At 36.6% G+C, this 12,693-nt stretch overlaps 1 protein-coding gene across 1 annotated transcript in view; it reads right to left on the minus strand.

The window, feature by feature from the left end:
* Window positions 1-8,827: 8,827 nt before the first annotated feature.
* NIPBL (NIPBL cohesin loading factor) overlaps window positions 8,828-12,693 on the minus strand; it is a 113,442-nt gene continuing 109,576 nt past the window's right edge. Inside the window, exons 44-46 of the mRNA XM_068990355.1 lie at window positions 11,740-11,914; window positions 10,297-10,485; window positions 8,828-9,735 (exon numbers count right to left, since the gene is read on the minus strand). Of these exons, the coding sequence (XP_068846456.1) occupies window positions 9,370-9,735; window positions 10,297-10,485; window positions 11,740-11,914 (730 nt within the window). The 3' untranslated portion in view covers window positions 8,828-9,369. The remainder of the gene's footprint in view (window positions 9,736-10,296; window positions 10,486-11,739; window positions 11,915-12,693) is intronic.

Below are 12,693 nucleotides of genomic sequence, written 5' to 3' on the forward strand. Positions count from 1 at the left end.
TCATTAAATATAGTTATATCCATATTGGGAGGAGGGGGAATAAGCCTGAGAGCCAAGTCTTTATCATAAAAGGTCAATAGATCATAATAATATCTAAGGAGGAGAATGAATTAATAAATTACAATAGTATATTCTTGAAATACTCATTCAGCTATTCAGAGATCAGAGTGGTTGCCTGAATTAACAAGGGATTCTTTCTTTAAATTTAATCAGAACAAAACCCCCAATAATAGAAACTTTATTATATTAAAAGCCTGCCTCATTAACATTTTTATCTTAGAACTGATTTTAAAGATTCAGTGGACAGTTTTAGGCCAAGAAGAGATGCAAGACTATTCTCTCTTCTTTGGCTCCTTTCCTCACTTCAGATCACGGTAATTCCTCATGGGCTTCCTCCCGATGAAGCAGGGTAAGTCATGTTGTCTTTTATGTGGCTCTCTACCTTCACTCACTAAATCTTACTAAGGAAATTCACACCTGTTCTCGCCTCATTACAATTAAAGCACTGGCCACTATTTTAACCGACCAAAGCTATATGATTAATTTAAACATCCTAATCAATTCTACAAATGTATTAGGCCAGTTCTCTCCTTCCACTGTTGGAGAAGGGAATGGCAAATCACTTCGGCATTCTTACCTTGAGAGCCCCATGAACAGTATGAAAAGGCAAAAGGATATGACACTGAAAGATGAACCTCTAGGTCACAAAAAAGTCGGATACGACTTAACGGCTGAACAACTCCCGCTACCACCGCCCCAGCTGGAGTTGTCATCGAACGGCTGAACAACAACTTCTGCTACCACCGCCCCAGCCGGAGTTGTCATCATCTTCCGCAGAGCGTTCCGGCTCCCCTCTTACCATTGTCAGTGCTCTTTAGAAAAGGCAAGTCTGACTTCACAAATGCTAATCCCTGCTCCACTTCCCACCTACCTTAATGGCTCCCCGTTGCTCACAGGACATCCTAAACATGGCCTACAGAGGGCCGATTTGTCCCATTTCTTTCATCAACATCATCATCCTACTCATTTTTTCTCTGTCATTCACAAGAACTGCGAAGCTTTTGAAAGCAGTATGCTTTCTTCAGGCCCTTTGCATATGCTGTGTAGTAAATTTGGGATTCTTCTTGCATCCCCTTCATCTTTTTTTTTTTTTCCTTTCCTCAGACTTTAGAGTTCAACCATCATGTCCCTAAGGGATGAACTGCTGTAAACAAAAAAAATTTTCCTTTTATCAACGGTTCAACCAACATTATTTGGTATCTGTAATACCAGTTGCATATTAGGCTTTATCTAAGGATTAGTTTCACTTGGAGAAGGAAGCCTTTCTGGTCTCCCCCAGCCCTCCAGATTATTTCAGTGCTACATACTCGCATAATTTGTTATTTTTCCTTTTAAGCACTCATTTCAACTGTAATTTAATGACTGTACAATTGTGTGCTTTGTGGTTCATTTCCTATTTCTCCCACTAGAACACAAGCTTGTTGCCAATGGGTCCAGTACAGTTGATTGCTCGCAGCAGGGCACTCAGCAAATACTTGTCAAATGACTGAATTAGCAAAAACTAATGAACCAGTGTTAATACCAAGTTATCTCTGAGACAAACAGTATGACAGGAAAGAGTTAGACTCCAGTGTTTTAAGCTCAGGCAAGGAGTGTAGAATGTAGCCTGCGATTCCTGCATCTCTCCAATACCCAGCTGCCCCTCTTCACTTGGCTCATTCGTTCCTACAGTCACACTCTGTACCTGGTCTCCAGAGCTACTCTGTATCCTCTCTGACTCCATCACTTTCACTCTGCCACCCTCCTTTTACTTGCTCCTCCGCTTCATGGAGACCTCTGAACTTTGATCCACTTTCTCTCAACCTAGCTCTTTGACTATACTGCCAACAAACTCACACTCCTGGCTCACTGATTAATCACTTCCGCTGTACAGCTGAGCAATGCTGGAGAAAAACAATGCAGTTTGGCATATTCACAATCCTCCATGTGGTAGCCCGTGAGTGATCTTTCTAAACTACCACCCTGAGGATATTTATTCTAAGCCCTTCCAAACTTTTAAACTGCTGCTCTTCCTGATCTCGTTTTTCAACTCAACCACAATCTGGCTTTGCTCTCATCCTCTCTGAATCAACTGTCCCTAGAGCTTTCTATTTACATCCTGAATGGTGGGATCAAGTGTTTTTCAGTCTGTTTTACTGTGGCACTTCAAGTGTTGCTCTCCACCTTCCTGAAACTCTTAATCCCTTAGTTCTGGATTGTTCCCAGACTCCTCTGGTCATTTCTTCTGTCTCCATTTCAACTGCATTTTTTTTTTTTTTTTTTTGGCTGCATCTTATGTGTTGGTTGTCTCCAAGGTTCTTCTTTGGCTGTGCACTGCTTACTGCAACTCACATGGCTGATGAGTCCCAAACACAGCCCCTGCCCAAACTTTCCCCCAAAAGTGTCCTGCTTGTGTATATTCCCACCTTCTGGACATCACCTGAACATCTGATAGGCACTCACTCACAACATATTTAAAATCAACCTAGTCATCTAAAGTAGAAACCCTGACAGCTATTCCAGATGGCTCTCTTTACCGCATCAGTCAGCTGTTGATTTTGCTGGTTTTGTTCCTGAATACATCTGAATTCTTCAGTCTTCCTTTATCCCTACTACCATCATTGTCCTAGTTCAGGCTCTCACCATCACTGAGAGGATATTGCATGCATGTCCTCTTCTTGACACCCTCAAATTTATCCTCTAGTAGCAGCCAGAGTGAGGTTCTAGTAGTCCCTAGCTTGAGGTCCTTCCACTGCCTACACATTTAAATTCTCAAAATTATATACTTATCTCTATTTCAACTTCATCTTTTGATATTTTACTATCAACACCCTGTGATGCTCACACTTTAGGTTTCCACCTAACCTGGCTAAGTGATTTTATTTACGAAACTTCAAACATACGTGGCTTCAGACTGTTTTCTGACTTCTCACCAATCCAAGTTTTAGTCTTCTGCATCACACTAGGTAATGCAAAAAATAGCTAAAAACAGAACAGAAAATATCACATCTTACTATATCCATTTATCTAGCAGGATGGTAGGCATCTCCAAAGTTATTAAGTCATCAAGAAGCCTACCTTCAGATCTTACTGGGTGACAGAAGAATGGCCTTACAGATGAAGTCTTTCTCAGTATCTGATCTAGGAAATAAGAGCCCCAAGTGTTGCTCACGGTTGGCTCTAAGTAGGTATGTAGCTTATAGATAACACATCGCCTCTTTTGAGTTTCAATTTCACCTTCTTAAAAAGAATTTGAAATAGAAAAATCTTCTAATTTATAATCCGTGAATTTTCAAGTCAGGGCATTTGTACATAGACCTAGGTGGGATGACCATGAATCCTTAGAAATTGCATGCCCAAATTCGGATATTAATTTGTTCAGTTTTCTAAGGAGAGAGTTCATGGTTTTCATCATGTTCTTCTCAAAGAAGTTTATGAATTACAAAGTAGTTAAGAACATTTAAAGGATTCCTCAGATCCTTCATACTGTATAACTAAATATTTTAAAAACTATGAAATGTGCAGATTCACTGTTCATTTTAGCTTTTACAGCAAAATTGAGACTATAATTAGTTTTCATTTTCTTTGTTCTGCAATCTAATGAGAAGCCTAAATTATAATTCTAGGTGAGTTATGGTCAAGCAAAGCTTACACTGACACATATTAGTAGAAAAAGGCTAATGCCAGAGATGAAGATCTTACAACTATTTGACAAATTAACACAAAAATAACTTTTCATTTCTAAGGTTCTGCATACCTGAGATTAAATAATGACTGAAAAAAGTCACACACACAGAGACAAAATTCCATTCAGCAAAAACTGTAATGTCTTTCAATTATATAGTAAAAATATACTTTTTTTTTTTTTTTACAAAACAAACAAACAATAGTGTGGTCACTTACCTAGAGCCAGACATCCTGGTATGGGAAGTCAAGTGGGCCTTAGGAAGTATTACTACAAACAAAGCTAGTGGAGGTGACAATTTCAGCTGAGCTATTTCAAATCCTAAAAGATGATACTGTTAAAGTGCTCAATATATCAATAAATTTGGAAAACTCAGCAGTGGCCACAGGACTGGAAAAGGTCCATTTTCATTCCAATCCCAAAGAAAGGCGATGCCAAAGAATGCTCAAACTACTGCACATTTGCACTCATCTCACAGCCAGCATGGTAATGCTCAAAATACTTCAAGCTAGGCTTCAACAGAACGTGAACTGAGAACTTCCAGATGTTCAAGCTAGATTTAGAAAAGGCAGAGGAACCAGAGATCAAATGGGCAACATCCACTGGATCATAGAAAGAGAATTCCAGAAGAACACCTACTTCTGCTTCACTGACTATGCTAAAGCCTTTAACTGTGTAGATTAAAATAAACTGTGGAAAATTCTTCAAGACCAGGGAATACCAGACCACCTTACCTGCCTGTTAAGAAACCTCTATGCAGGTCAAGAAGCAACAGTTTGAACTGGACACGAGCAGACTGGTTCCAAGTTGGGAAAGGAGTACGTCAAGGCTGTATATTGTCACCCTGCTTATTTAACTTACATGTAGAGTACATCATGCAAAATGCCGGGTTGGATCAATCACAATTGCTGGGAGAAATATAAATAACCTCAGATATGTAGATGGCATCATCCTAACACCAAAAAAGAGGAACTAAAAGAGCCTCTTGACAAAGGTGCAAGAGTAGTAAAAGGCTGGCTTAGAACTCAACATTCAAAAACAAGGATCATGACATCCAGTTGCATCACTTCATGGGAACAGATGGGGAAAAAACAGAAACAGTGACAGACTTTTATTTTCTTGGGCTCCAAAATCACTAAGGACAGTGACTGCAGCCACGAAATTAACACACTTTACTCCAGTATTCTGGCCTAGAGAATTCCACGGACTGTATAGTTCACGGGGTCACAGAGTCGGACACAACTGAGCGACATTCACAATTCACGGCTCCTTGAAAGACAAGCTACGACAAACCTAGACAGCATATTACAAAGCACAGATATCATTTTTGTGGACAAATGTCCATCTAGTCAAAGCTATGGTTTTTCTAGTGGTCATGTACGGATGTGTGAGTTGGATATAAAGAAGGCTGAGTGCTGAAGAATCGATGCTTTCAAACTGTGGTGCTGAAGACTCTTTGAGAGTCCCTTGGACAGCAGGGAGATAAAGCCAGTCAATCCTAAAGGAAATCAACCCTGAATATTCATTTGAAGGACTGATACTGAAGCTCCAATACTTTGGCCACCTGATGCAAAGAGCTAACTCATTGGAAAAGACCTGGGAAAGACTGAAGGCAGAAGGGGACGACAGAGGATGAGATGGTTACGTGGCATCATTGACTCAATGGACATGGGTTTGAGCAAATTCTGGGAGAGAGTGAAGGACAGGGAATCCTAGTGTGCTGCAGTCCATGGGGTTGCACAGTTGAACATGACTGAGCGACTGAACCACAATAACATAGCCTGTGAATCCATTTATTTCAAGCAATAATTAGTATAAAGTTTCTGACTAACAGAGGAGCTATAATCCCAGAGTATCCTCTGTTATCTATTTAAACTTGTTTCCTTTCTTCAGGTCTTCATCTCCAATTGCCTGCCTGGCATTTGCTAACTAAAATGGAAAAGGATGTTTATCACCACCTTTCTGAAAACTAGACCTATCTCCTTGTTCATTATCTCTGTAGTGGTACCTCTGTTCTAGTTATGCAGGTGCAAGTTTGAATGAGAGACAATGCCTCTCAACCCTACAATAAATTCAGGTAAGCAAAAGGATTAAAAAGCAGAAAATAACTATTATTTAGAATTAACTTTTTTCTTAAGTATCCAAGGACAAACAAGTTTCATCATAAAAAATTCGCAGAGTAAAAGATAGATGAAGAAACATTAAGCCCAAAAAATGTTTTGAGAAAACTGAAAAGTTACTGGCTATTTGAGGTCAGGAAGTTATTTAGTATTTAAAGATATCTTTATAGGTGAAGTAACATGGTGCCTGGGATTTGTTTCAGAAAAATGAGAGAGAGGAGTATACAGGTATAGCTCAAACAAGATTGATCAGAAATTCAGAACTGACTGAAACTGAGTGGTGAGTATATGCTGGTTCTATAACAAAAATTAGAAGTTTTAAAAAATTATGATAAAATAAAATTGTGTGCACACAGCATCACTCTGAGCAATGGAACCATACACAACTGGTCTGAAGAAGAAAGGATGAGTGGTGGTTTTTGCTTGGCTATAATGTAAAACATGAGGATTTTATGACCACTTGGTCAACAAACTATACAAACTGGAATTTGGGCAGTGACCTTTCTATCACACCAAATTTATACTCAAATGGGACCAACAGGGCAGTGCCATTAAAAAAAAATTCACATCATTTGTATAATTAATACCTATGATGAAAAATTATGTAAGTTAAACTTTAGTTTTAGAATGAGCAAGGCAAAGAGTGAAAGGTTCAAATAAGTAGAACTTTCATAAAGCAAAAATTACTATCAAATGTTCCAAATTATTTTAAATGGGTAATCTGATGCATTTTATATTTACCCAAGTGATCTTATTCTGGTTGATATCGATAGTTCTGAAGATGCAGACCATCTAGACATTAAGATAGTGACGAAGACAAGTACTTTATGTAACTAAACATGGTGTGTGGGGAGGGAGAACCATATACTTTCTTGGATAAGTTCACTTTCTAAATGAATACAGGATAAATCTGCTTCCTGGTCATGAAATCAACACTGGACAGAAAAGCTTGACTTACCTGTCTTCATGAAGTGGACTACAATTGTTAAAACCTGTTGTGTGCTTCAGTTACCTGCTAACAATTCAAATACTTGACATATTAACTGAATAAGCTATATACTACTTTCCCCTAAAGTTCAGAATTTCTTCTACTAGAGATTACTAAATTCTGTTTACTGTATCTGTACTTTGGTATGAATTTAAAAAAAAAATACCCATCTGTATCAGAATATTAGTAGATAATTTGTAAGAAAATACTAGGTTTCATATTAATGTAAAAGTGAAGGTTTGATAAGTTGACACATCTTCAGCATTGGCAGGCAGATTCTTTACCACTGAGTCACCTAGGAAGCCCCAAGTTACATCAACATTTGCTTTAACTAACAGCTCAAATACTGAAGCTTAGAATATATGGAAAATTCCTAAACACAGCAATTCATCTATGACCAGTTGAGGTTAACTGGGGTAAATAGGATCCCTAAGTATATGCATACTCAAAGCATCTTTTAAGAACTGGTTCATTTTCAAAAAGGATCATCTTTAATGATGGTGAGCAATCAGCATAGAGTAGTGAGATGCAATTACTCCAATGCTAAATTTAAATCCCTATTATAACTAACTCTTAAAATCAGATTACTGAATCCTGTTGCGCCTCAGTTTTTCTTATCACAAAATGGGGATAACACGTTTAACTACCAGAGTGTTTAAAGAAATTAAAAGACAGCATACATCATTAAACATCAGCATTCAAAACTGGCTTTTTAAATCCACAGCTTCAGTCTTAGAAATCTAGAGGCTGGACTTTATATTCTATCAATTTTTCCTAACTGGCATTTTACTCTTACTGATATATCATTATTGTTTTCAAAAGTCACCTTAACCTTTTGCTGATAAAACTCCAACGCGGGGGAAACCCAATCTAGTTTTGTCCCACATAGTTCACAGTAAAAAGGAAGAGGAAACATGCAATTAAGTGGAAGAAAAAGAAGAATGAGAAAACATTTCCTTCAAGAAAATGTTCTGAAATAATTCCACATAGGAAATAGATCCTGTAAAGTTATTTTCATAGTGGTTTAATAGGAGTTCACAAAAAGGTATTTTATGGCAATGTCACTCTTCCTCACAAATTGAGTATCTTCATTTATTGGCCAATTTCATAAAACTTAACATTCTAGAGGTCAGTTTTAAAAAGCTGACTTAAAAAATAGTACATATTTTTAAAAAGATTTAAATCTGAAACAGACCTCATCCTCTGTAAATTTTAGGCATTACTATTTCTGAGCATCAACTATTAAATCAACTAATTAAATACCCACCTCCCCATCTGTAATAACAAACAAATAAATGACAACTGCTCCCCAAAGATGTATAAAACATTTAGAATAGAAAATGAATAAACATCTCAACTAGTAAAATTACTCCTTTTTCAGCATTAAAAAATAACTCGTGAAAAATGTAATGTTATTATGAAGTGTTATAGTCATTTCAATTCTATTTCTAAAATAACACATGGCATAATTTTAACTAAGAAATGCTCGTTTCCCAAAATAGCATGATTGTTACCTTTCCCCAAGACTGTAACTTTTCCCCCGAGGTTTAAAAAATAAATATTACCATCATGACATCACTAGAAAGAAATTGAAGCATACAAGGAACAAACTATAGTTTCTTTTTTTATCAAAATGTACTCTTGAAAATGTGTTTGGCACAGTGCTAAATCATATATAGTTAATACTAAATATTGTAGGATACAATAAAACCCTGGAGTTAATTGTTCACACCCTCTTATGGGAATGAAAATAATAGATACCAATTATTCAGAAGTCAGCCTATACAAACTGTATAAACAATATTTTATGTTTTGTCTTGAAAACCAGTGATATAATAAATTTTACATAAAAGACTGCAAAATAATATAAATGGATTTAAACAGATCTTTACAATAAGAAATTCAAATGGAAACAGACAAGTAACAAAGAGAAGTAAAAAAATTTATTGCAGTATTCGCTCCACCAGGTAGTCTGGGGATCCCTTTTCTTGTATTGTTTTCAGGGTGACCTAATACATCAAAATCTACATTTACAAAAACTCCTTCTGCAGATAGGTCATAGATACTGCATGCTTTTTTTTTTTTTCCAACAGAATAAATTATATATCCAGGAGATTCTGCCATTTTACAGCCTGGAAAAAACAATGCTTCCCTGGAAACTGGGCTAAGCTAAAGAAAGCCATCCGCTGCTAGGTTAAACTCCAAGAACACTTTATTAAGAACATTAACAGACTAATTTCCAACATTCACTTGTTTATTTTTAAACAGAAAGTTTTTTTTTCCAAGATATAAACAATTTTTGTTAAACTATAATACAGTGGGAGTAAAAATGAACTGAGAATCTGTTTCTGCTGCACAACAGCGAAGGGAGCTCCCACAAAAATGTTTGCCCAACATTTCCTTCTTTTGTTCCTGCATCCCAGGTTCCATTCTTACTCTTCATAAAACTGATTTTTTTTTTTTGCCAGAATGTTGATATTCAAGTTTTTCTGCCTTTAAAAAAAACTCCTGTAAATTTGGCTGCATGTACAAATTCATTAGCTGGAAGTCCCATCCTTGGCGGCATACAGGGATCGTAAAGTCTGAACAACTTTATTAGTCAGCTTATTAGCACTCGTTAGAGCAATTTTTTTGTAAATAATGTCTGACTCTTTAATAGTGTCTACCCAAGGCACCAGTTTGCGGCCATCACGGCGCTTAGCCTCAGTCCAGGAGCCACTGTAGGAGCCTGCCATCCACTGAACACTGAAGCCACTGCTGGTTTTCTGTACTACTCTTGCAATTTGTGGTCGATCTTTGTACTTTGGACAGCAAATAGCGATGACATCCATGACGTCAACACTTTCATTCATCTGTGCTGCCAACTCCGTAGAGTCTGAATTTCGTTTTGACCTTCTCAATGACTAAAACATTGGGAGGGGGGAAAAAAGACCAAGTGTTACACAAAATAATTTTAGTGAAATTATTGTTTTTATTGCTTTTAATCCCTTGACGCCGGGAGTTGGGATTTCCCAGCACACTTCCATTGCCGGCAATGAGACGCACCGTGACCGCCAGCGCCAAGGGGTTAACATATATTTGTAAAACCATGTATCTCTTAATTTGTACCCGTGTCTTTACTCTTATTGATATATAAAATTATATATACATATGAACCATAAAGCTACATAAAATTTAGCAACAATAAAAAAGGGTAACACACATTAATACAATCCAAAGAAAAATTAATAACCTTTTATGCTGGATAAATCTCATTTCTGTTTTTTCTTTTTTATTGTCTTTTATGTTAAACTTTCTACAAAAAGATGTATAAATGGGTAAGTAGAGAATTTCTATCTACAAAATGTTTTCTCTCATAAGTATTACATTACTTGGTGTACATTGAATAGACTGACATATATAAGCACATAAAAATCATTTTACGTAATACGCTGCGAAATACGCTGACTCCTCCTCCGCCTCACCCCTGAAGTGCCTCCTCCTCTATCCTCCCCATCACTCTCATCATCTTCTGTCTCTGCTGCTGCATTAGTTTTAGGGCTGCCTCCTCCAAGCAGCGAGGTAATTGCTTTGTTCCGAGCATTTGTGCTGGCTGACACCTCCCCTTCTTCTTCCTCTTCATCAGGGTCCAGATGTTCCATGAGAAGTTTGAACTACAAAAATTAGATATTATCTTAGAATTTGAGGTAAACAATTCAAACAAGACTGTCAAATTCCTAAATGTTTTCCATGGCAGTAGTTTGATGCTGGTGAAAGAGACTTTAACTACTGTCCAACTTGGGTGCTCGAAAACGTTTTCGGTAAAGAGCCAGATTGGAAGCATTTTTGGCTCCGCAGGCTAAAATGCAATACAGAAATGAATGCGCAGAGCTGTTTCAATAAAACTTTATTTTACACCAACAGGCAGCTGACCAGATTTCGCCTATAAGCAAGATGTCACTAACCCTGATCCAAATTATCAAGCAGCCAGTGATTACTAATTACTGACAGACATTTAAACATTTTCTGTTCCTTCTGCTCTCCACCAAGAGGGTATAAGGATAAATGAAAGATGTGAAACAATTTTAAAGAACTAAAATAAATGCTAATTTTAAAGTATAAGGCTTGCAGTCTATGAATAATATGAAAACCGTTGTGTAGCTTACATTTGTAGTTAAGAAAATCATGATTAGTTATATTCAACTACCAGCTTTAAGTAGATTAAATTTAAAGACTTTATTTTTACTTTTTAGGACAATCTTGAAAAACATTTTTTAAAACATTAAAAAATTTTTATTGTGGTAAAACAGAAAATTTACCACTTTATTTTAAAGTGCTTAAGTCATTGACATGAAGTATATTTAAAATGTTGCATAACCATCACTACCATTATTTCTAAAGCTTTTACATCATTCCCAAAAGAAACTCAATCTGTACCCATTTAATACTCCCCATTCCTCCCTCCCACTGGCCCTGGTAAACTTCGCTTCTATTTTCTGTCTCTCTGAATCTGCCCTTTATTTTTTTTTTCCCAGCTGCTCCACATGGCTTTCAGGATCTAAGTTCCCTGACCAAGAATTGAACCCTGAGCCCTCAGCAGTGAAGGTGTGGAGTCCTAACCAATGGACCACCCAGAATTCCCTGCATTTGCCTATTCTTAAAGACATTTTAAAAGCATAATTAATACACTCACATACACACTTGTTAAATGGGTATATACATACATATATATACGTGTGTGTGTGTGTGTGTGTGTGTGTGTATATATATATATACTTGTACTTCTTCTGTAAGAAAACATGAACAAGTGATACTGGTTGCCAGAAGGAAAAGGAACAGAAAAGGCTAAAGACAGCAGCCCTCTCAAAAGTATTCACATTTTAAAAAGTCATTACCAAAATGAAACATATTTTGGTTTTACTACTCACATCTAGGTACTGTTTTACTATACTCCTCTTCACATCTTCAGTGATTTTGGAATTAGCCATATCACTCCGCAGGAAGTCCAGTGTTTGCTTGGGATGAAAATGAACTCCCGTTTTCCGGTTTATCGCTTTATCGTACACTTTTGCAGATTCAGATGGAGAATATTTCTGAATTTTACTGTTTTAGGAAAATAAAACCATTAATGTAAAAAATTTTTTCAGACATTTACATTTAAATGGATTCTAGTTAAGTTTTATTTACTTATAACTAAACTTTCTGTCATACAGATTTTAACCAGTGAAACTGTATACACAATAATTTTTAAAAGGGAAGTAAAGACACAAAATCAAAGATTAAAGAGTGCTGTTCTCTTGCTTTCCTCAGTGCTTGTCTTGAATCGAGGCACCCTTTAAATGAAAGTAGTTTCTCATGTCTGTTTTCCAGTACCATGACTGTGACTGTAGCACAGGTTTAATATAATCACTCAGTGCTACCTAACTGGCTTACCTTCTTCTTCTAAGATTTTTCATTCTCTACACGGCCAGAATGATTGTTTACAAACCTGCTTCATATTATTAACAACTCTATTTCAAAATCTTTCCATCTCCTTAGCACTGCTCCAAGATTTTACAAGGTTTTAAATTGTTTTGAATTACAGGCATACCTTGGAGACATTACAGGTTTGGTTCCAGACCATTGCAATAAAGCAATTATTGCAATAAAGTGAACCACATCAATTTTTTGTTTCCCAATGAATATAAAGGTTACATTTACAGCATACTGTAGTCTATTTAAAGTGGGCCAACAGCATTATGTTGAAAAACGTACATATACAATTAAAAAATACTTTATTGCTAAAAAGTATCATGAGTCTCCAGTGAATTGTAATCTTTTGGCAATGGTAACATCAAAGATGACTGATCAAAGACCACCATAAAAAAACAATGAAAAACATT

The sequence above is a fragment of the Capricornis sumatraensis genome, chromosome 18 (genome assembly GCF_032405125.1).
Source record: "Capricornis sumatraensis isolate serow.1 chromosome 18, serow.2, whole genome shotgun sequence".
NCBI lineage: Eukaryota > Metazoa > Chordata > Mammalia > Artiodactyla > Bovidae > Capricornis > Capricornis sumatraensis.